Here is a 22,564-nt window from a genome sequence, read left to right as displayed (position 1 = left end):
AACCGCTTTGATGGTGGGCTAGAATAGTTTGACCATAGTTATCAAATCATGATATAAATTATATATCTGATATTTACCTCTGTTTTTACAATATGTAATTTTACTTATTCACTTTTAGCATTTATTTTGAAAGTTTTAAAATAAACTAAAACTTTTTATAAAATTCTAGTTTTTAATTTCTAGTTTTCTATGACTGATATAGTAATTAAAACTTCCATAACATGTTTTAAAAAATTATTCATTTTAAGATATTTTATAAAATTGAAATTTAAAATGAAGTAGAGAATCTAAATACACATTATGCAATTTATTTTATTTTATTAGAACAATAACCATTTTTTTTAATGTTAACCACATAAAAAGTGATGTCCTCAAAATTAATCTTAAAATGATTTTTTTAGATAAATTAGTTGTTGAGAAGAAGGTGGATGATGATAAATTTTTCTACAAAAGAATTGGAAGGTAAACTCTTTTACATCATGATATTTTTTTTTCCTATTTTTGTTCACATTTATTGTTAGTTACAGTTTACCAAATGAACTTCATAGGTACAAAAAGTGTACAATTTCATTTTATGTATATTGTTGTCTGCTATTATTACATTAACAGTCAAATACTATTCATTGCTTACCTCTGCAGTGCTGCCACTGGCGACTTAAAGCAACTATTTTTTAGCAAAGGAGACTATGGTGACTATATTAGCCAAAATATGGCCAAAAGCAACTATACTGTTGTCATCTTTGAGAAACAGCTACCAATTTAATAAAAAAATGACTAAAATGCATAAAAACTATTGTTTTGCTGTTTGTTATTTTCTATGGACAAAAAAAAAGTTGTTAAAGAATTTAAAAAATTGCTGAGAACTTTACCTGTAGTTTTCCAACAAAATAATAATAATAATAATAATAATAAGAAGAAGAATGGGAATGTTTTGCTTTGTCTGTTTCTTTAAATAAGATTAAAAATTAGTAAGATTAATTGTAATAAACATATTCATGGTCAAAAATGTGTGATGTTTATTATTTTGAATAAGAATTCTTGTTTTTGTAAACTTGATTTTTGTAAAGGGTTTGTTATGATAACGATTTTGTAACTTGGTAGTTTTTGCAATTGCAAATTTTCAACAATTAACTATTGATATGCTGCTTTTTGTTACGTATTGCTTTTATTCTGAATGATTTTCAACGAAGTTTTGTTTTTTAATTACTTATAGACTTATCAGATCTTATTTTCAAAAAAAGATTTTAATATGTCAAATTTAACCTCTGTAGCTCTTTTTATGCAGTCAGTCTTTTATTGTTGTCTTTTGTTAATTGGCAGATAATGTGCAAATGTACCAGAATATGCCAGTATTTATTTGTTTAATATTCACTTTAAAGGGTTGGTCTAAAGTCAGAAAAATGCATTTTCAGTTTATTTGTGCTTTTCAAAAGTTTTTTTGAGAACTTTTTTCGAGTATAAGTTTAGCCCCCTGCTTTAAGTGGCCTCAGTAACATTCCATATAGCCAAACTATGTATATTTGTTCAGGGGTCTGGCCAGAGGATATTTGGGTCCATTAACGGACCCTTCACAAAAATCCGATCAACCAAAACAGACCTTTCACAAAATCCCGATCAAACAAAACGGACCTTTCACAAAATCCTGATCAAACAAAACGGACCCTTCACAAAATTCTGATAAACAAGATCGGATCTTTCACAAATTGTTTATTGAAAGAGCAAAAACAAAATAACGCATATTTCTGTGTATAAACCGATAATTTTTGGAGCCTTTTTTGAAGTCAAATTAGAGGGATCAGCTTATAGTAAATCGGCTAATTTTGAGGAAAAAAAAATCGGCACTCTTGCGATGTTCCTGCAAGTGATAAGTAATTGCTACTGCCAATAAATATAATGGTTGTTTGTTTTATCACAGCTAATTAGCAGCTGTGTTGTTGTAAACTTTTCTGAAAAGGCATTGGTAAGCACTTTTCTCCCCCCCCCCCCCCGCTCATGATTTAATAAACAATAATAATATATATCTGCGAAATGAACTTAGAACTGCAAAGGGATAGATAGTAAGGGTGGGGAAAAAAATGATCTCTTCAGATAGGGTTACCAACTTCAAAATTATCACCACTTAGCAGCGTCTGGTGTTAAACCTTTACAATGACTTGATTAGAAAATATTCTTATCATTTTACCAGCTTGTCAATATTTGCGTTTTTGCGGTGCGATGTTTAATTGTTATTTTGGAAGAAAATTATATGGGTTTTGATTTTTCGATGTTAACAAGGATGATTAACTTTAAATAAACTCTTTTAATTACCGTTTTTTTTTCTTTAGATGTCTGCATTTTGAAAAATGCAATCTTTTAACATCCGATATGAGAATCATATTTTGTTCTTTTTTCAAGCTAACTTCGCTTTATTAGGATGCAAATAAATGAAAAGTCTCTTTATTTTTGTTGGAACTCTCATTTCAAGTTTTTAAAGCAAAATTCCATTTTCTGTTATGAGTCAAAAATTAAAATGCTGAATAGTTGTTGTTTTTTTTTTGGCGTCAACTGTGTCCACAGATATTAATGAAATGTTTATCATAGGACCCTAAAATGCAATTTAAAAATAATTTTATCAAAAATATTTCTTTTACGAGCCGTTTTTATACTTTTGATGCCTTCACTTTGAGAATTGCGATCTCTTTGCATCCGCTATGGGAATCCGATTTTTCGCATTTTTAATGTTTATTACGCTTTGTTAAGAGGTAAACAATTAAAATATCTTTTTATTTTTGTTAAAATCACGGAATTTATAAGTTTTAAACGAAATTCTGTGCTTTTTAAGAGTGTCTTGGGTCAAAAAGTTAAATGCTGAACCCTATTCTGAATTTTATTTTATTTATTTTTTTGTTACAGTTATTTTAAATACTGCACAGAAATATTTCTAGTATAATTTAACATAATGTAGAATGGTAGATAAATATTGATACTTGAGAGAGCGATGCCCCCCCCCCCCCGGCCAAATATCAGATAAACACTCCAGAATGATTTTTTCGACATAGAAGAGTAAAACACTCAACTTTAAATTTAATTGATGCAGTTTATGCCATCTCTAAATTCTAAAATTTCGTTTTAACAATTTTTTTTTTTTTTTGCGAAATTATTTGATTTTTCACAAAATTAATTTATTTTTCTCAAAATTATTTGATTTTTCACAAAAAACGGACCCTGTAAAAAATCCTGGACAGACCCCTGTTGTTGAAGTTGCATTGTATTGCAATGGTACAATACATACTGTTTGAAAAAAAAGGGGGGAGACTAGTTTATAAAGAGACTAGGAGACTATTTTGTGCATGTGGTGCCTATTTTGGAGGCTATCATGTTACAAGATGCTAAAGTGTTATTTTTAGTTGTAGAACTCATTGGCAGCCCTGACTATTCCATTTCCCCCCTACTTACTTTCTAACATTAAATAATTTTTAGGGCATAGATTCAATTGTCATCAATTGATTTAAATTTGACTAATTGATTAAATTTTTAATTTGACCTTAAAGTTGCCTTTTGATTCTTGTTTCTTATCGTGCAGGCAGTCAAAATTTTGTCGGATAGTCACTTTTCAAACTTTTTAGTACGTCTTATGCAATTTTTTATTTTATTAACTCTTGCTTTTATTTTCAGTTTTCTTAATACCTACAAGTTCTTAAAAAAAAAAGAAGAAGAAGAAGAAGGAAAAGAAAAATTAAAAATTTAATTTGAATTTTATCATCTTGAATTCAAATTATGTTTTTCGCAATCACGAGTTGACAAGACCCTATTGGTTAGAGTTTTTGTTTCTAGAAATGGCTCCGCCTCCAAGCCATGTCCCTCCTCCTGGGTGGTTACGTGTGTATAGTTGTGTGTGCGTGTAGGCTTACGTGTGTGCACGTAGGCGTGTGTAGGTGTGTAATGGCGTGCGCGCGTAGGAGAGTGTGTATGAGCTTGCGTGTGTAGGACATGGACGCCACCGCCCAGCAAAAGTGGATTCCGGGGGACAGTGCTCAGGACCAGCCGCGCCGCCGCCGGTGGATGGTGGTGCTGCAGCCCTGGTCCAAGCTGAAAAAGGAACCGGAACATCAAGGACTGTCAAATGAGAACAATAAGCAATCGTGATTGCTCAACAAAGTTTAATTGCTTTCTCCCTGTTTCTTTCATGTTGCATGTTTAAGGATCTCACGTGGCATTGAATTGAAAATTATTTAGCTAAGAAAGACAGTTCAAAATTTTGATTTTTTTTTGAAAAGGTTATTTTAATAATGATTATGAAATTTATTGTGATTAATATTGTAATTAAATTTGTTGAGTTCTATTTTGGCTGGTGAACGAAAGTAAACTCTATATTATTACTTAGAATAAATACTTCTGGTTTGCATTGGCACTTCCATAACTTAACTTTTTTACTACATTTTTTTCTTTTGTTTTTGTTTGGTATTGATTGCTTTGTTTTCGTTATAGGCATTTCTTGAAAGATGCACTCAGCAAAGAAGGATATGTTGCTTTAACGTCTTCTGCCTTTCATCGCAAGTCCCATATCCTTGTCGTTGGATTTTCGAATGGTTCTTTCCTCTTGTATGAAATGCCTGAATGCAACCAAATTCATTCCCTTTCGTAAGTATACAAAATATTCCTGTCAAAAAAAATTGCGCTTGGTATGAAATGTGTACGTTGATAGCTTGAAAGTTGATAAAAACACAGGCATTCAATGGCATTATGGGTTAATTCCTGTTATGACGCTTGACCCTCCAGCTCCGCAGACCTTACTAAGACTTATTTCTTGCAAATGCAAAAAAGGATGTCAAAAACCCTGTGGATGCAGGAAAGCCGGGTTAAAATGCTCCGTTTTGTGTACTAATCGTACAGGTGGTAATTGTGAGAATTCGCAAATGAGAATTCTCACATGATAGCGATGAAGAGGAAGAAACGGAGACGGTTTTCAAGCAAACGAATGATGGAATAGAAAACGAAGAAGCTCATGATGAATTTGATGATCCCATCGCAGATGATGTCGAAGAAATTGCATGACGTCTCACTCGATACTGAAGACGGTGAACCAGTAACTCTTGGTCGATCAAAAATATCTACGCGAAAATGCTATTAAATAACACTTTTCGGCGCTCGTACGCATAAATTATTTATTTTGCCAAAAAAAAAAACCTTTATCATATAAATTGTAGGAAATTTTTCTTGTTTAATTTTGTATGTAAATTAATATATATAATGCCTAAATTAATTTTGTATATGATTTTTTTGTCGTAAAATAAGTCAGAAAGGAGATATCGTCAAAATACCGCTTTTAGACGCCATTTTTTTAATAATTTTTTCGTAACAAGTATACTGATGACGCAGAATAAAATATTTTATTGAGTTCTACCGGTAGAAATTTCGGAAAGGGAGGGGAATCCACGTGGCGCCTGGTTGGAAGAGTCTACTTTGGTGTTTTAGTGCAGATAGGAAGAAATAACTGAAATGGAATCTGGTTTCCGTATTGCCTTTTTCCTCTCGCTCATTTCTACCACAAAAAGAATTTTAATTTGTGGATTGTGAGTTTTTATGCAGTTAGTAAATTAACTTGTAAATCGATTGAATTTGTGTTTGTACTATATGCTTATCAATTAAACTCTGCGTTTCCTCAATGTGTTATGATAACTAAACCTCAAAGTAGTGTGGAACGACTTATTCCGCAATAACGCGTGTTAAATAATACTTTGCGATGCTCGTACGCCGAAGCTATTTATTTTACGAAAAAATTGTTGTGACATAAATTGTAGGAAATTTTCTCTAGTTTAATTATTGTAAAATATGTTTTTATCGTAAAATAAGTCAGAACGGAGATATCATCAAAATACCGCTTTTAGACGCCATTTTTTTCAATATGGTGGCGCGAGCGGCAAAGATACGAGGTGGCAAAGTGGAAATTCGAAAAGAGCACATCAAAATCTATAAAATTACCAATTTTCAAAACTCCCGGAAAACTTTCCAGGTAAACCCTTTTTTTTCGACCAAATGACTGGACTATTTTTCTAAATTTATTTCATTTCCCCCTCAGTATAAATTCTGTATGTTCAAGGAGTAATTATCTGACAAAATCCATCAAATTTTGTGCATTAAATATTGTTTTTTCTTTAAAAAAAAAGCTTTTATGAAAATGCTTGACGAAATTTACTCATACAATACATGCATAGTTTTGCAAGAAATCTTTATGTGATTGAATGTTCAGAGAGATTGAAAATTTCGATTCTGTATAATCGCATTTTATACTTTAACCAGCGAACAAAAAGTTTAAATTTGCAAGCTAGTGTTTTTTTTTCACTGTCATGCATCTAAACAATCTGATGTGCGATTCATATTTAAACACAGAACGAACTATTTTTAATGAATGATAGGACCGGACATTTTACTAGAATGGTAAAGAAGGTAAAAAATTCTAAGTTTTTAAAAAACAAAAGATTTTTTCTTTCTAGCTTATCAGAACTATCTGTAAAGTTTGATTTTTTTCTTTGAACTGTGTTTAGGTCTGGGAAGAGAGGTGGTGAATTTAAAAGCACCCTTGAATTTGTCTTCGAAATCTATAGTGTCAATAGTCATAATTTTGATGCATTTATTAAATATAGTATAAGTATTGTTAAATGAAGGTTATATACTATATGAGAATTTCCCCAAAACTTTTATCCTATATAAAAAATATGTATCATTGGTTTAACTAACAAAAATTATTGTATGTTTCTTTAATTTTTCAAAAACGTGAGTGGTTTCCTTTTGTTTAAGAACCTTTTGTTTCATTTGCTTTTTCAGACTTTCAAACCAAGTTATAGCAAGCATTGCCTTCAACTGCACTGGAGACTGGATTGCTTTGGGGAGTTCTGGCATTGGGCAATTAGTTGTTTGGGAATGGCAGAGTGAATCTTTTGTTATGAAGCAGCAAGGTCATTTCAATAACATGCAGTGCTTATCATATTCACCTGATGGCATGTACATAGCTACTGGAGGAGAAGATGGGAAAGTAAATAAATATTTGTATTTATTTTTGCAGTGTTTAATGATGTTTTTTTTTCCATAATGATTGTTTTATCCGATCCCGTCCTAGTGATAATGCAATTGCTAATGTGGAAAAAAGAAATATTTTATAATGTTGAGTAAAACGACAACAACGTGTATAAAGTACAAAAAGAGTATTAAAATAGAGTTAAAAACTCAGCAAACGGTTGTTTTGGGGCTGTCAAATGCAAGCCCCTTCATCAGTGCATAAAAGAAGAACAAAAAACCCACACAATGTGGGCTGAATGACAAATGAACAATAAATTGAAGGAAGCAAAGTAAATAGACATGGAAACCGGAAACACTGCATCACAGAACAACGACACCTATAGTGTGGAAAAAGTCACAAACAGAAACAAGTTTTTAAAGATAAGATTTCCAAACACCAGGGAAAGGGGGAGCACTCGACAAATCATTAACTACTGAAGCAGAATTTTCCCAAATTTAATAGGATTCTCAAAAATCTAAATCATATAAGTCCAGGAACACCCATGAATAACCTTGGCAGAAGAAAAATCAAAAATATGATTGAAAGACCAACACAGTGTTGTGCAATCGAGGAACGTTTTGAATCTTGTTTCTTGACATAATTTTCATGTTCCTTAATACAGGTTTACAACTACTTTTTTACAATTTTGTAATGTTGTTGTTGTCTTGTCCATGCTGAGCAAAGAAAAGCACTAGATTACTCCGAAGTTTTCAAAGACAGCCTCGGCGACCTCCACAGCCTTTTCCGAAAAAATCATATCATTTGGGATATCCAGGCTGATCTTGAAGACCATGGCCTGAATTGCTGGGCAGCCAAAGATATGCTGAGGAGACAGTTGAAAGTCAGGGCAGTGTGGGCAGTGAATTGAGTAACTTCTTACTCTGTCACTTGATATTTTCATGCCCTTTACATGTTTTGTTCAAAGCCTGGCTATTATCGATGCTATTGTGCGATTACTGTTCGGGGCAGGAATAGAAGGTTTCAAATTATTGCTGAAAAGTCTACGGCTGGCCACAGCATTGGCATTAATTAATTTGAGGTTCCATGATTGGGGGTAGGATCTAGACTCCTTAGCAAGCTCATTGGTTTTCTCATTACCAAGGATATTTACATGGGCTGGTATCCATTGTAACGCTCAAGATTTCTTGGTTGCAATGACTTTGTTGATAGATTGGATGATTTCTTGACTTAAGTGGCACTTGCCCTTCTGAATGGCTTGCAGCGCCGATCTTGAATCAGAGAGGATAATTATGCCACTGGCACTGTAGATGCTTTTGGAGAGGAAAATCTCCAGTGCGCTTCTAATAGCAACCAGTTCACATGTAATAGTTTGTAATTTTTTCTTCTTTTGGCATACATTTTCTGTGATCACATAAAATTTCTGTTTAGAATGTTGAGCTGAGTGCCTTTTTCAAGTTTCTACCTTCTATGTGAAATTCTGAAACATGACTTCCCTTTTATGTATTCACCCAATGCCACATGTCTCTCAACATGCCTTTTTTCTGTACCTCTTATTGTTTGTTCCTTTTGTAAAAGTAAATGTTTTGAGCGCAATTCTTGATGAGATAAATTCTTCTAGGGACTCAAAACGCAAATATTGGTTTAATACCCCTGGGATATGAGTTTCAGAATTTTTTGGAAAGCTCTGCTTTGTTTTTGTTTTTAGCATTTACCTACTTCTTCAAAAATGATGTGTATTGGTCAATAAACACTTTTTTCATGCTTAAAATTTTCTTTTTAATTTCTGCAGAATTTAATAATATTCAACAGTTTGATCCTGTCATATTGAATCACTTTTATTGTTTCATACCTTTGAGTATTTTATATTTATATGCTTATCACACATAGATATACAAAAAGTGAAATACTATCCTGAATATAAATTCTACATAACGATTTGATTTAGGTTCGTTAAGCAAGCTCTTTTTATGCTGGTTGGTTATGTTATTTTTTTTTTCTTTTCTTGTTGTTGTTGTAAACTTGGATCTGATCATCTTAAAAGCTTATAAAATTTTTACCTGGGCAACGATTTAAAAAAGAAAAACCCTTGTGAGTTAAGTAAAACTTCTAATGTTGAAAATTTATAGGGTATCCGCATGCTGGGAAAGTCTTGGAGTTCGACCATGGACAAAATTTAATGATTTTCATCAAAACATGCTCTAGAATTCATGAAAACTGACACTTGGTCAGAGATTTTGAATTCTAAAACACACATAAGTACCAAATTTCACCAATTAGGGGTAAATTTTATGCATTTTAGTTGTTTTTTACTATATTATGCATAAGTTCCATTTTTTACATATTTCAAAACTTGATTACAGCTGCTTCTATAGAACTCTATGGTTTCTGTTTACTATATGATTCTGTAGCATAGACATTAAAAAGTTTGTGCTTACCATTATTTTGAACCCTTCATGATTGAAGACTTGCATACTGGTCAAGACACACCCACTCCAAAATTTTATCCATTTGCATTTGTGTCAAGCTAATATCACTTGTAAAAAATGTCAGTAATTTTCAAAAGTACAGTTGACTTTCTGTTTAAGGACGCTCTATTTAACAACTTTCTCTATTTAACGATGGCTTTTCACGGCCCCAAATGGTCCACTTTAGTTTTAAAAGCATTCTATTTAAGGACGATTTCTACTTATGGACAATTTTTTGTGGTCCCTTGAAACCTTGAGAAAGTCGTTAAAGAGAGAGCCTGCTGTATTTATCTTATATTTATGAAGTTTTTGGAAGATAAATTTCGTCTAAAATATTAGTTAAAGTCATTTAGGGTGGCAATAGAATATGAAAATTGAATCATGTTGAATTCATTGTTTTTTTTTTTAGAAAACAGTAGCTAAGCTCATCCCATTTTGTTTTAATTTATTTTATTTATTTATTTATTTTTTGAAAACATAGCATCTCATGAATCATGAAAGTAACGGATTTGACAACTCTAAATGTAGTAGACACTCTGCTTCTACTTTTGATAAATAACTATTTTGTTGCCTGGCAATATCAGGTAGATCTTTCATTCATGTCTATGAAATAGTTGATTTGGTTTTTATTATTTCCATTTATTATTGGTGCTGTTGCTTAAAATAAACATTAAGTCACGCGTTTTTTTTTTCTTCTTTTCTTCAGTGAATCTTGTTAATTTGACTTAGGATATAATATTTGTTTTTAGGTAAAAATTTGGGACACTTCATCTGGGTTTTGTTTTGTCACATTTACTGAGCATTCTAGTGCCATTTCAGGAGTTTGTTTTTCTCAAAATGGCAAAGTTGTGCTTTCCGCATCTGCCGATGGAACTGTGCGAGCATTTGATTTGAATAGGTATGTGTTTTCTATTGGTGCCTAAGAATGTTCCACAAATTACCTAAAAATATTTTTGATTGTATAATTATAAAAATGTTATAATCTTAAATAGTTTTTAACTCTTTATAGTTATTAAATTAAAAAAAAAATATTGTTCCAATGTATAGTACAATGGAATGCATGCCAATAACGTTTTCGATTATATTAATCATTATGAAATGTAAATGTCTACAATTGTGTGGAGACTTAGAGAACATTTTTATGACAGACAAAATTCTAAAATATAGTGCAGACACATTTTTGAGAGTGGCAAAGAAGGGTAGCTTTAGGAGTTGGGGAGGGGGGTGCAAAGAATAGAATCATTGTCACAATGTGAAAAAAAAAAGTTCCTTCTAAACCTGAAATATGAGTTCTCAATGCACATATATCAATATGTTTGAGATTATTGAAGTTATGTCTTAGGTGAAAATTGAAATTAGTTTTTGTTTAAAAGACATTTTGATAATTATTTTTATGCACAGTACAAATTCAGAAAACCCATCTGATTTGTATTGGATTGTGCAAGATGTTGGTCATAAATGTTGTTATTTTCAAGTTTTTAAAATTAAGTTTAATTTTTATGCTACAGTCATGTTTATATTACTTATTAAATGGTCTATGTTGCGAGTCTATTTTCTCATATCTTTGAAAATATTATTAGGATGCCAATGTTAGAGGCCACACTATTTCTGCAAATCTTTGACACAAAGGTTATTAAGTATCTATCATTAGTATATATGGGTCATTCTTCAAAAAGTAACTTTTCTGTCACAAGCCTTTTACAGAAGAACTTTAAAGAACAATTCATTTCACAATTCTTTTTAATTTCATCGCAAATATATCTATTTAAACCTGCCAACAATTTTTAATAATAATTTTTATTTTAGTATATTTTTGGTTCACAACATGTGAATTCTCACCTCCGTGGCATGTCACACACCTTGTGTGACACTGTTTATGTTGCTTAATAACTTGTTTAATTAAAAGTATATGTTTATTTATTTATTATAAGGTGTTAGAGGGGAGGGTAAGAAGTAAGAGTCATAAGGAACGTATGGTCACAAACACAATGCTGACGCGACCATAAGTTCCTTATGATTCTTTGCTTCTTATTTTCCCCTCTCACATCCCTTATGATTTTGTCTAAGAGCTTTTATTCACTCTGCAGGCATACATAAACTTGCGTATACATACATGTACTGGTGGATACACGTAAATGTACATATATACATCTATACAGGTATATAATCGTGTACACATACATATATACTCATGCTTTCATATATAAATACGTGAGTAGACGCGTACAAAGACGCACTGGATGTATCCACGAATTAACTCGTGTATACCCGTATATGTATGTATGTACACTTATATATGCATATAAACATATATACTCAGGTTTGCATGTATATACTCGAGATACAAGTGCATATGCGTATATGATGTTCATTTATACCTGTATATACTCGTATATACATGTGACACGTATATACTCGAGTAGACATGTATATACTCCTGTTGGTAATTACGTATACATGCTTATCTGGAAACACGTATACACTTGAGTAGGCATGTGCATGCATGTATACAGGTATCTACTCATATATGAACATTTTTACTCATGCTTATACGATACGTATCTACTTGTGTATACACACATGTACTTGTAACCATAAAAATAACCGAAATGTACAAATATTAGAGTTATCTATAATGGTTTTACATCTATTTTTAACTATGATCACTTTACCCCATGCTATAACCTCTTTCCCCCTTCCCATGGGTAAAGTGGTCATAATTACATAGGGAAAAAAGTGTTATAAAACTACTTAAATCAATATTTTTTTCCTAAAGTTCAATGTACAGTGTTCTTTAATAATGCAATGTAAAATAACAACAAAAAAAGTTGAAGTATTTAAAGAATTTATTGTATTCATTATCCACCTAAGTTGAAAACCTACGATATTATGACCACTTTACCCCACCAGACCCTATAATCTTTAATTTTGCAAATATTTCAGTCATATATCTTGAATTTACAACTACCTTGATCACTGTCCAGTGCCTACTTCATTTTTATTATTAGATATTCTTAACATTGCTAATATTACTTGATCTTTTAATATGATCTGTACGTGACAAATCTTATCTTTAAATACTTTTGTTACTCAATTGTTTTATTGTCCGATTATAGATACAGGAATTTCAGAACGTTTACTACACCAAGACCAACTCAATTTTCATGTATCACAGTCGATCGTAGTGGTGAAATTGTTTGTGCTGGATCTGAAGAAAGTTTTGAAGTCTATGTTTGGGCCTTACCCACAGGCCGCTTGTTATCAGTAAGTACGGAGGGCTAAAAAACCTCACCACACACATTTAAAAAAATAACTTAAAAGTTGTTTGCTTTAGTTAATTTTTTCTGTGCAAGTTAAGTAAATTATCTATTGCACTCCGATAAAAAACATGTTGGGACAAATAGTATTGTTTGGGTAGAAAAGGATATTTGGTTAAACTAATGAGAACTCAAGAAACTTTATAAATCCAAGTCAGTTTTATGAGTTACAAAGTAAGTTTTATAAAGGGCACAGCAATGGTAAATAGACATTTCAACATTTCTCATTAATTTTATATTTATGAATACAGGTTTTATTTGCTAGCTATTTATATTATGTTACAATACAAAATCAATACCGACATGGTTATTTTAAAAAGAGGAAAACTGTTGAATACTCAACCTATAGTGTGATTGCAAAAAGCATATTTCTGTTGATACAACAGTTGTAACAGTGCAACTGAGAAAAGATTAAAGTGTAAACATTAAAAAATTGTTTTGAACTTTTTCCTTATATTTATGTGGGATCATTTTCTAAATTTCGTAGTAAGTAATGAAATGACATTTTCTAATTTTGCAGTAGATAAATTTAATGTCTTGTTTTATAGACTATGTGTGTTAATTATCTTAATGTTCTAAATTATTTGATAGGTTTTAGCTGGACACGAAGCACCTGTCAGTGGCATTAGTTTTAGTCCGGTTGATCTAGTTGTTGCTAGTACCTCATGGGATAAAACTGTACGATTCTGGAATGTTTATGAGAGCAAAAGCACCAGGGAAACGATAAACCTGATATCTGATGGTACCTTTTCTTATCCTTATAAATATATTTTTATGTTTTTCAATTTCTAAACACATGTTTAGGTAAACATACCAGTAATTGCCAGTGCTTCAGTAGTGGTCCCTTCAAGGTTTGTATTTGAAAAAATAAGATTCCAGGAGACCCAGTGAATTTAAAAGTGCATCAAGGAAGCAGAAGGTATTACCTCCTACACCTTTTAAGTCGTTGGGAATCCTGGAATACTATTTTCTAATAAATATAAACCTTGAATTGGCCACTACTAAAGCACCAGCCACTACTGGTGTGTTTACCTTAACTGTTTCCACTATTTCATTGAGGTTCCACTGGTTCATTTGAGCCCTCACCCCCATAATTCTTTTTTCTTTCTTCTTTCAGGCTTAGCATTGACTTATAGACCAGATGGAGCAGAAATTGCTGTTGCCAGTTTAGATGGTCAAATATCATTTTTCAATTCATACACTTCAGAGCAAACGGGGTGTATTGAAGGACGGAATGATCTCCATGTTGGGCGTCGTGAAACAGACATGATCACTGCTAAAAAATTATTGAAATCACAGTGAGTTAAAAAAATGTTTTCATTGTAGTTTTTCATTTTGTTGTTTTAGTTCTTCTTGAGTCCAGTGTGGTACAATATTTGTACTCAAAACATTTTGCATTTGAAAGTCTGAAATTTTCTTTTTAATTTTTTAGAATATATCTGAAACTATTTTCTATAAAATATTTTCTGCCTGAAATTTTTTAGATGGGGCAATGTTTTTTTTCAAAAGCCTTTGCAATCCAATATCACACACTAATGAATATGGCTGCAGATCAATTGCTATCATTTCCCCTACTAAATAATGCATTTCATTAGCTTTTTGGATTAATATCTAATTTTGTTTTCTTCTATAGAAATAATTTTAGTCAAGTTTGCAGTTTATAAACTTTAGATGGTGATTCATCATTACAGATACTAATGGCAGTAGTTCTTTTGATCTTTTCATTGACTGTATCACCAATGCTGCAGAGTGAAGTTTTTTATATAATTCATCATTTTGGATATTGGATAACTCATCATGCTGTTGTCAAAATTGTAAAATAATAATTTTAAAATCATGGAGAAATCGTTAGTACTAAAAATAATAATCGTGATCATTAATCTTCTCTGGCCGATTAATCAGCCAATTTGCTTATCGGCGCATCCCTAATATCAGTGCCCACTTTTCACTCAAAAGGTTACAGTTTTAATTTTCTATGCTAAGCTAAAAATTTTGTTGCAGGGCCTTCACAACATTGTGTTACACTGCTGACGGTGAATGCATTCTAGCTGCTGGAAGATCAAAATTTGTTTGTATATATAGTATTCAAGAAAAAATTCTGCTAAAAAAGTTTGAAATCACCTCTAATCTTTCATTTGATGCTGTTCAAGTAAGTAATAAGAACCTCTCTAACCTTGATCATGTTATCAATTAATGAACCTCAATCATTTCACTTGTTTTTCTAAATTTCTTTCTTTTTTTTTTTGCTTCTGAATATATTTATTTGCTTATATAATGTGTATGTGTACATCATACCTGCCCACTTACTTATTTTGCGTTTTATGTGCTTAAGCTGACTTTTTAGCAGTAGTGCTCTGTTAACTTGGGCCAATACAGGGTGATTTTACTAAAATTTATTCATTCGTCTCAAAGGAAAACTGCTTGGAAAATCAGTATTCTTTAAAGCAATTTTGAAATATTGTCGCCTCAGAGCAACAGTAGGATATTCTACAGTTATTACTGGGATTAGATGCCTAACTGTTGCTCTGAGACGACAATATTTGCTTTTGAAGATCAGAAAAACTTTTGCAGAAGACAAATATCTCCAATGGAAAGAAATGTGCTATTTCAAGAACGCAGTGCATTATTGGATATAATATGGCAGTCCTTCAAATCAGATAATCATCACATGCACTCATTTTATTTTATTTTTTTATATTTAAGACAACTGGTTTTCTTAAGGTGTGTTTTTCTGCTTCTGAACTTTAGCAGTCTTGCATTTTTGCTAACATTTACCAATTAGTACAATGTTTATTTTAAATTCAGATAAGCTAGTTTTATAGAATCTCTATTTTGTTGCATGTTTAGCTACCAAAAGCAAAGAGATGCAACATTCCTTTTAAAAAGTCAAAAAGTATTTTTGATATTATAAAATTGTAAAGTTTTTGTCATTAACGTTATAAATATTAATGGTGACCTTCTAATATGTGGTGCAATATTTATTTAGTTAATATTAAGCTTATTTGTAGTTTTGAGATTTTATTCAAGTAGTCGAGTACATGTGGGTCAAAGTGAAATATATTATTTTGTTAACTCACTCAGTCATTTACTAAAACTTACATATTCATTTGTTAATTAATTCATTTACATTCCTTCATTTAGTAATTCTGTTATTTATTCATTCATTCACTTATTTTCTTATTCTTGCACTCTTTTACTCACTCTTTTATTTTTCTTCATACATTAATTAATTAATTTGTTTATTGTTCTATTTTCTTTTTATTTATTCATCAAAAATTTTATTTACAGATTCATTTGATCAAAAATACTTTTTATATTGAAATAGAAAGTATTTTGTCACAAAAATATTTCGTTTTTCACTTCGCCCCATGAAAAACAAAAGTGAAAATTTTCCACCTTTTCTTGAAGGCTCCAAATTACTGCCGAAAATAAAAATTAATGTTTCAATGAAAATGTTATTACAAAATGCAATGTTCTTTCTTTTTGTACTGTAATTTTCAAAACAAATGTCCTGTTTGCTCATTTTGAAAAAGCTCAGTCATCTTAGCCATTTTACTTTGCCCCACATTCCCCTACTATTGCTACTAAAACTAACTGACCCTCAAAAAGTGAACATTGTCCACTGATCTTAAATTTGCACAAATAACTGGGCAATATATGTACATGTACTTTGAAATGAAGCTAAATGCCTTTTCTTTTTTTTTTTTTTTTTGGTTTGTAAGTTTAATTTATTTTCAGTTTAAACTTATTTTCATTTCCAGTTTAAGATTCCAGGCTGTGAAATATTAAAATTTTTTAATAATGTGAATTTTGTACATGCACTAACAGAATGCAATGTAATTTCACTTAGGATTTTATCAACAGAAGGAAAATGACCCACTTTGGGAACAAAGTTTTAATTGAAGAAAGAATGGATGAAGAAACCATTGTCATTCCTGTTCCTGGTAGTAAAAAAATTGATAAAAGCTCTAGGATGGTGAAACCTGAAATACAAGTTTCATCTATTGAATTTTCTCCAACTGGTACTTATTTATGCTGTTGAAATATTAATTGTGTGCATTTGAAAAAATAATGCATTTGAAATCAATGTTTAATGAGTTGAGCACAGCACATGTTTTACTAGACAGTGCTTCTATTATTATTTTTTTATTTTTTACTCTGCATTGAATTTTGAATGTTAAAATTATTTTTCTTGAATTTTTCTTTGAATTCAAGATTTGCCCCAACTCGGGGGGGGGGGGTGAAAAAGTTGTATTTCAAAAGCACAGCAATGTAGAACATGTCCTTTGCCAAAAATTGCATGTTGTGCTTGATGCTTCAGCTCTTTTTCATCTAGTAAATTTTAACTTAGTACAAAGATTGAAGTTTGGTTGAACACGTGCTACCTTATATCAGCTTATTTTATATTTTAGTCCCTCCCCCCCTCTTTAACTTGCTTTTTTATATTGCTAAACTGTTATCAAATAACTAACCATTTTTTGGGAAAAAATCCCAAATTTTAAGTATATAAAATTTTTAAATTTTCTAATTTTCATTTGTTTTTCGATTAAATATTTAATAAGGCTGAATAGCTTTTTTTGTTTGTTTGTTTTATTTGAAATGGTTTGATCTCAGGGCCGTAACCATACTTTCATTTTGGGGTGGGTTTTACTAAACATATTTCTCGTGGGAAATTATTTATAAAATTTGATTTCATTTGTATATCCTATTAATTTTTGTTAAAAAATAGATTATTTAAGTGAGGGGGTGTTGCCTAAAGGGCATTAACCTGAGCAAATGACTTATCTATTAAACGAAGAAAACAAAATCTGATGACATACATAACTTTAATAACTTAATAAATCTGTTAAATATTTAATGTCTTTTTAATAACTCAAAAGATGAGCTGCATGTACTCATATGTGTGCATTCAAAGTGATACTTCTTAAATTCATATTTTTTTGACACTGCTGAAACATGTTCAATATAAAAAAATATCTAGTTTAGTACTTTTAAAATTTAAAGAGTCTTAAGGTTTTTCATTGTGCCAGGTATTGTAAATCTGAAAGAAGCGCTGTATTGTTTTGAAGGAAATGATATCCACGTAACTATAGTGAGAATAAATGCTTCATATTAAATGCACTGAGTTTATACAATTCTTCACACAATAACTTCACTTTTCAAATAAAATAAAAGATTAAAATAGAAATAGTATTCTTTCAGCAAACAAAGTAGATTAAAGGGCACTTTTTGAAGTTTTTCTGAGGAGGTGTGAACCCTAAAAACCGACCCCTTAAATGAGACCTTGTTTCATCTGCAACCTATGGATAATGTAAGGGGCTGTTTAGTTTAGTTTGTATGCTTACGATATAATTGTATTAAGACACACCTACAATTAAAAAAGGGAAAAAAATTAAGTGTTAGATTTTCTACTGCATGCAGTACATTTTCAGAAAACCAGATGAAATTGGGTTTACTATGCACTACAGAAGGGCCTAGTTGCACTCCTTTTCCATAACAGTATTTAGTCCAGTATTTTAAACCTTACCATTTAAATTGTCTTGCTAGTATCTGAAACCAAACCATGTGTTTTTATTTTATACATGTCAACCATTTTACTTTTCAGACTTATTTTAAGTTAGTTAATATTGCTCTTTTTACTTTTTCAGGTAGATCTTGGGCAGCAACTACTACAGAGGGACTGCTTGTGTATTCCCTTGATAGCACATTAGTTTTTGATCCATTTGATTTAGACATTGAAACTACTCCTCAAAATATCAAACACACATTTCAGAGTGGTAATTTGTCGCAAGCTCTCATGATGGCTCTGCGATTAAATGAAGTTAAAGTTACCCAAGAAATTGTTGAATCAATTAAAGTAGATGATGGTAAGTTCATTGAATGTTGAATCAATTAAAGTAGATGATGGTAAGTTCATTGAATGTTGAATCAATTAAAGTAGATGATGGTAAGTTCATTGAATGTTGAATCAATTAAAGTAGATGATGGTAAGTTCATTTAAAGTTACCATTTATACCATTTTATTTATAATTTTGGAATCATCATTAAAAAAAACCTTAATTGTCTTGATATTGTGTAGGCACGGGAACTAGTCTCTTTTTTTTATTTCTTGACTCTCTCTCTTTTATTCAAACATAAAACTCTCTTAAAATATCTTTTTCCAAATGGAAGTCGCTAAAATTTCCCTTTTTAGCACATTTTTTAAATGAACATATTACTGTGTGAAATTCTTCCCCTTCTCTCAACCCCTTTCCAATTCTATTTAAATCTGCCAAAGTTTGTTTAGAAAGTGAAACATTTCAACTAAACAGATAAATTCTAGTTATCACAAATGTGGCTGTAAAGACCAAGAAATTTAGTGATTTTTGTTCAAACAAATGAAATTGGCAAATAAAAGCATTGAAACATGCCAATATTAAAATAGGTATTTTGTAAAATGCCATGTTTAAAATTAAAAACTAATCTGCATCAGCAAAATTTTCAATTATTTTGAAGTACCCAAATAATTTTGTCATTTCTTATCTTGGAATGGATTTTATACATTCTTTATTTCAATTTTACTGTCTCTTTAGTTACACAGTTTTGGGGAAAAGGAATAAACCATTTTTTATTTGGTAATGAAATAAAAGATTTGTTTTGTGCTGTACTTAAGATTTAAATCCTTTTGCATCCTGCATTTTTTTTTTTTTTTAAATATGGAAACTTTTTTTTTTTTTTTTTTTGGTTCCTTAGTTTGATACATTTCTATTTGTTGTATTAATAAATTCAATTATTGATAGTTATCCATGACAAAATATTTTTTTTTTTTTATGTGAAACCTAAGAGCAATTGAGAAAAAAGGAACCTATATATTTATTTATTTTTTTAATTTTATTTGTTTCATCTTTTATTAGTAGCAGAAAAAGATTCAGCTTCGCCCTTTGTTCAAGTTTATTGTCTTCTCTTTTCATATTAAAAATGTTCCCATGAGTAAATTAATTTAGTCATGCATAGAAAAGCATCTATAAAACATGTGAGAATGTGTTTATATTTATTTATCTGTACATAAAAATATGTTTTTTTTTTAATTTTAAGAAACCATTTCATTGCTATGCATCAACTTCTATATTTATTTTTATTTTGTTCTATTGCCTAAAAGAAACAGGGCAAATAACCCTTTTTTCCACCATTTTGAATGCTCATTTCAGAATATAGAAAATTAATTACATTTTATAATTCAAGAAAAATAAAGGCCCTTTAAAAAGAACTTCAAAAAGGAAAAAAAAAATTCTTTAAACTGGTTATAAAGTTCCAAAATTTTGTTCTTTTTTTTTCTTTCTTTCTTTTAATGTGTAGATCCTATTCCCTGTAGAAAAAACAGGTTTGCCTGTATGTACCTTTTCACCCCCCCCCCCCCACGCCATTACTTTGTAATGTAGAAAGTAAATTAGTTTTGTATTACAACTGAATATGGTCCAACAATATTAAATAAAATAGAATATTTTGCAAATTATATTTTAAAAGTAACTTTTTGTGGTGTTGATTTTAGTACCAGGTATCTCTTAAAAAGAAATAGATTTAAATTAGATTGTTTTCAGGTTTAGAGTAATATTTATTTCATATTTTCTTTCCTTAGTTGAAACTCTTGTTGCCTACTTGCCACAGCTTTATGCAGAAAAACTCTTGAAGTTTGTTGTTGATCAGCTTGATGACACCACACATTTAGAATTCTATGTCACTTGGATTCAACAGTTGTTAACATCTCATGGCGTGACATTAAAAAATAGATCTCGTTCTAACATGAGTACTTTACGCACCATGCAGAAGAACTTAACTAGACGACTTGAAGAGTTAGAAAAAATGTAAGTATTAGCTGTATCTTTGTGTGCAAAAGGCCTTCCTTGTCTGTAGCACAGAGAAACGCAGACGTTTCAGCTCTCATTTTTTCCTCTTTTGAAATTATTTATTTGATTTTATTCCCTCCTGATGGCATGAATGTTGTCTTCTCAGCAACTTCAATTTGCATTTACACTTAACATGACCTTTTATTTTTTGCTTCAAAGCGGAATATTTACAAATTTGAGGTATGTGTATCTTTTTAAAAATAGTTTACAACAGACAAAAATAGAAATGAACTCTGAAAGAGAAGAATTTATTATTTTTATGTTCAAATTTGCTTCAGTTCATTTGGTGCTGCTTTCAAATAAGAATGTTAACTCTTGTCAGAATTTCATACATCTAAGTTTTGAAACTAACACTGCTTTTAGAACTGGGATTTGCAACTGTGCTTTTTCACTTATACCACAAATTAGTCTTAAGCAAAAATATCCTTTTTCTGATGCATTAGACCAAGGAAAACATCAAATATATGAAATGATTATGCATTATCTAATTTATTAGTATGAAAATGCTTAAGCAGCTCCACCCAGAGAGTTTAGGTTGAAGCATTAAATTACGGTCTCCTCACTTCACAGAACAAGAACTTTCAGTATGTGCGGGGACAATGGGACAGTATATCTGAAAACGGGACTATCTTGTTTAAACATGGGACGTTTAATTTAATAATTAATCATTTTTTTAATGTTTTGTTAACACTGCAGCATTTATGCAACATTATGTCGTTAAGATTTCATACCGTGTATGAGATTTCAATCCTTTTTCATCTTGTAACTATTCTACTATTTGACAGTAAAAAATTATCATTTCCTTTTTATATATTTATTTATTTAATTTGCGAGTTTGATTTTAGTCATTCATAAATTATTATTTGTTGCTTTTTAAATCTTAATGTTAAATTTTAAGTAAATAAACCCCAATTTTTTTTTTAAATTTTACATTTGTTTTTGAAATAAGTTGAAAGTTTCTCTTTCCATTATGATTTTTCTCTCTGCTAAAGTTAGATATTACTAAGCAGAGTTTTAAGGGAAAAAATAATGACCTATTGAAATTCTAACTCGAATGTTTAAAATAGGCATCTGTTTCTAAAATGTATACACAATAGAGTTCTGTTTACTAAGCCCTTTTAATTTGAGTCCATCATATATAAATTATGCTTTGCATTTGATGATATTAACATTTCCTTCCTTTTCTTCTCTTTTTTTAGCTGTAGTGGTTTCAAGTATATGTGCGAATATACTTTAGCTTTAGGTAAAGTACAGAAACGAAAAGCTGAACAGATAACAGATGGTGCAGAAGCTATTTCTATTGATAATGACAAACATCTTGTTCAAGGTACATCTTCTGAAGAATCAAGTGATGATGACTCTTCTTGATGCCACAAAACATTATATGAACTTTGTAAATAATTAAAATAAAGTGTAAATATATTGTTTATTTCTGTCTTTCTTATTACTCTCGCTGTTCATTTTTAGTGTTTTTGATATTATATATAAAAAATGTGCTGAACTTTATTAACGTTTAAAGAAACAATAAATATTTATTAGGTTAATGCTCCCCAAAATAGATTTTGGGGAGCCCTTTGTTCCTTAAAGTTTTTACTGTGAAAGGCGTGTTACAGAAAAGTTTTGAAGAATGACCGATAAATATTTTTTTTCAGTCAGATTTACAGAACAGAGAGAGAGAGGCTGTGGTGTGATTGTAAGGATTAGCATTTATTTAATTAAAATATCAGGGTGGAGGATTCTATTTATGTTGTTTTACATTCTACACCTGTTCTAATTAATAAGCAACTTAAATTACAGATGTGTCAGGATGGTTGTGTTCCAGGGAGTTTCACCCTGAAACACAGCTGGATTAAGAATGTTTCACTAAACATAACTGGCTTAAAGAATGTTTTACTTATTCTG

The 22,564-nt window shown here is 30.7% G+C and overlaps 1 protein-coding gene across 1 annotated transcript in view; it reads left to right on the top strand.

The window, feature by feature from the left end:
- LOC129216748 (periodic tryptophan protein 2 homolog) overlaps positions 1-22,030 on the top strand; it is a 35,401-nt gene extending 13,371 nt beyond the window's left edge. Inside the window, exons 8-19 of the mRNA XM_054850965.1 lie at positions 402-462; positions 4,468-4,620; positions 6,805-7,012; positions 10,212-10,360; positions 12,579-12,726; positions 13,371-13,521; positions 13,897-14,077; positions 14,781-14,928; positions 16,630-16,801; positions 18,428-18,646; positions 20,395-20,620; positions 21,862-22,030. Coding sequence (XP_054706940.1) covers positions 402-462; positions 4,468-4,620; positions 6,805-7,012; positions 10,212-10,360; positions 12,579-12,726; positions 13,371-13,521; positions 13,897-14,077; positions 14,781-14,928; positions 16,630-16,801; positions 18,428-18,646; positions 20,395-20,620; positions 21,862-22,030 — 1,985 coding nt within the window. The remainder of the gene's footprint in view (positions 1-401; positions 463-4,467; positions 4,621-6,804; positions 7,013-10,211; positions 10,361-12,578; positions 12,727-13,370; positions 13,522-13,896; positions 14,078-14,780; positions 14,929-16,629; positions 16,802-18,427; positions 18,647-20,394; positions 20,621-21,861) is intronic.
- The last annotated feature ends 534 nt before the right edge of the window (positions 22,031-22,564 follow it).

Source organism: Uloborus diversus, chromosome 2 (genome assembly GCF_026930045.1).
Source record: "Uloborus diversus isolate 005 chromosome 2, Udiv.v.3.1, whole genome shotgun sequence".
NCBI classification, from domain to species: Eukaryota; Metazoa; Arthropoda; class Arachnida; order Araneae; family Uloboridae; genus Uloborus; species Uloborus diversus.
The sequence above is the reverse complement of the archived record's forward strand: the minus strand, read 5'-3'. Positions and strand labels throughout refer to the sequence as shown.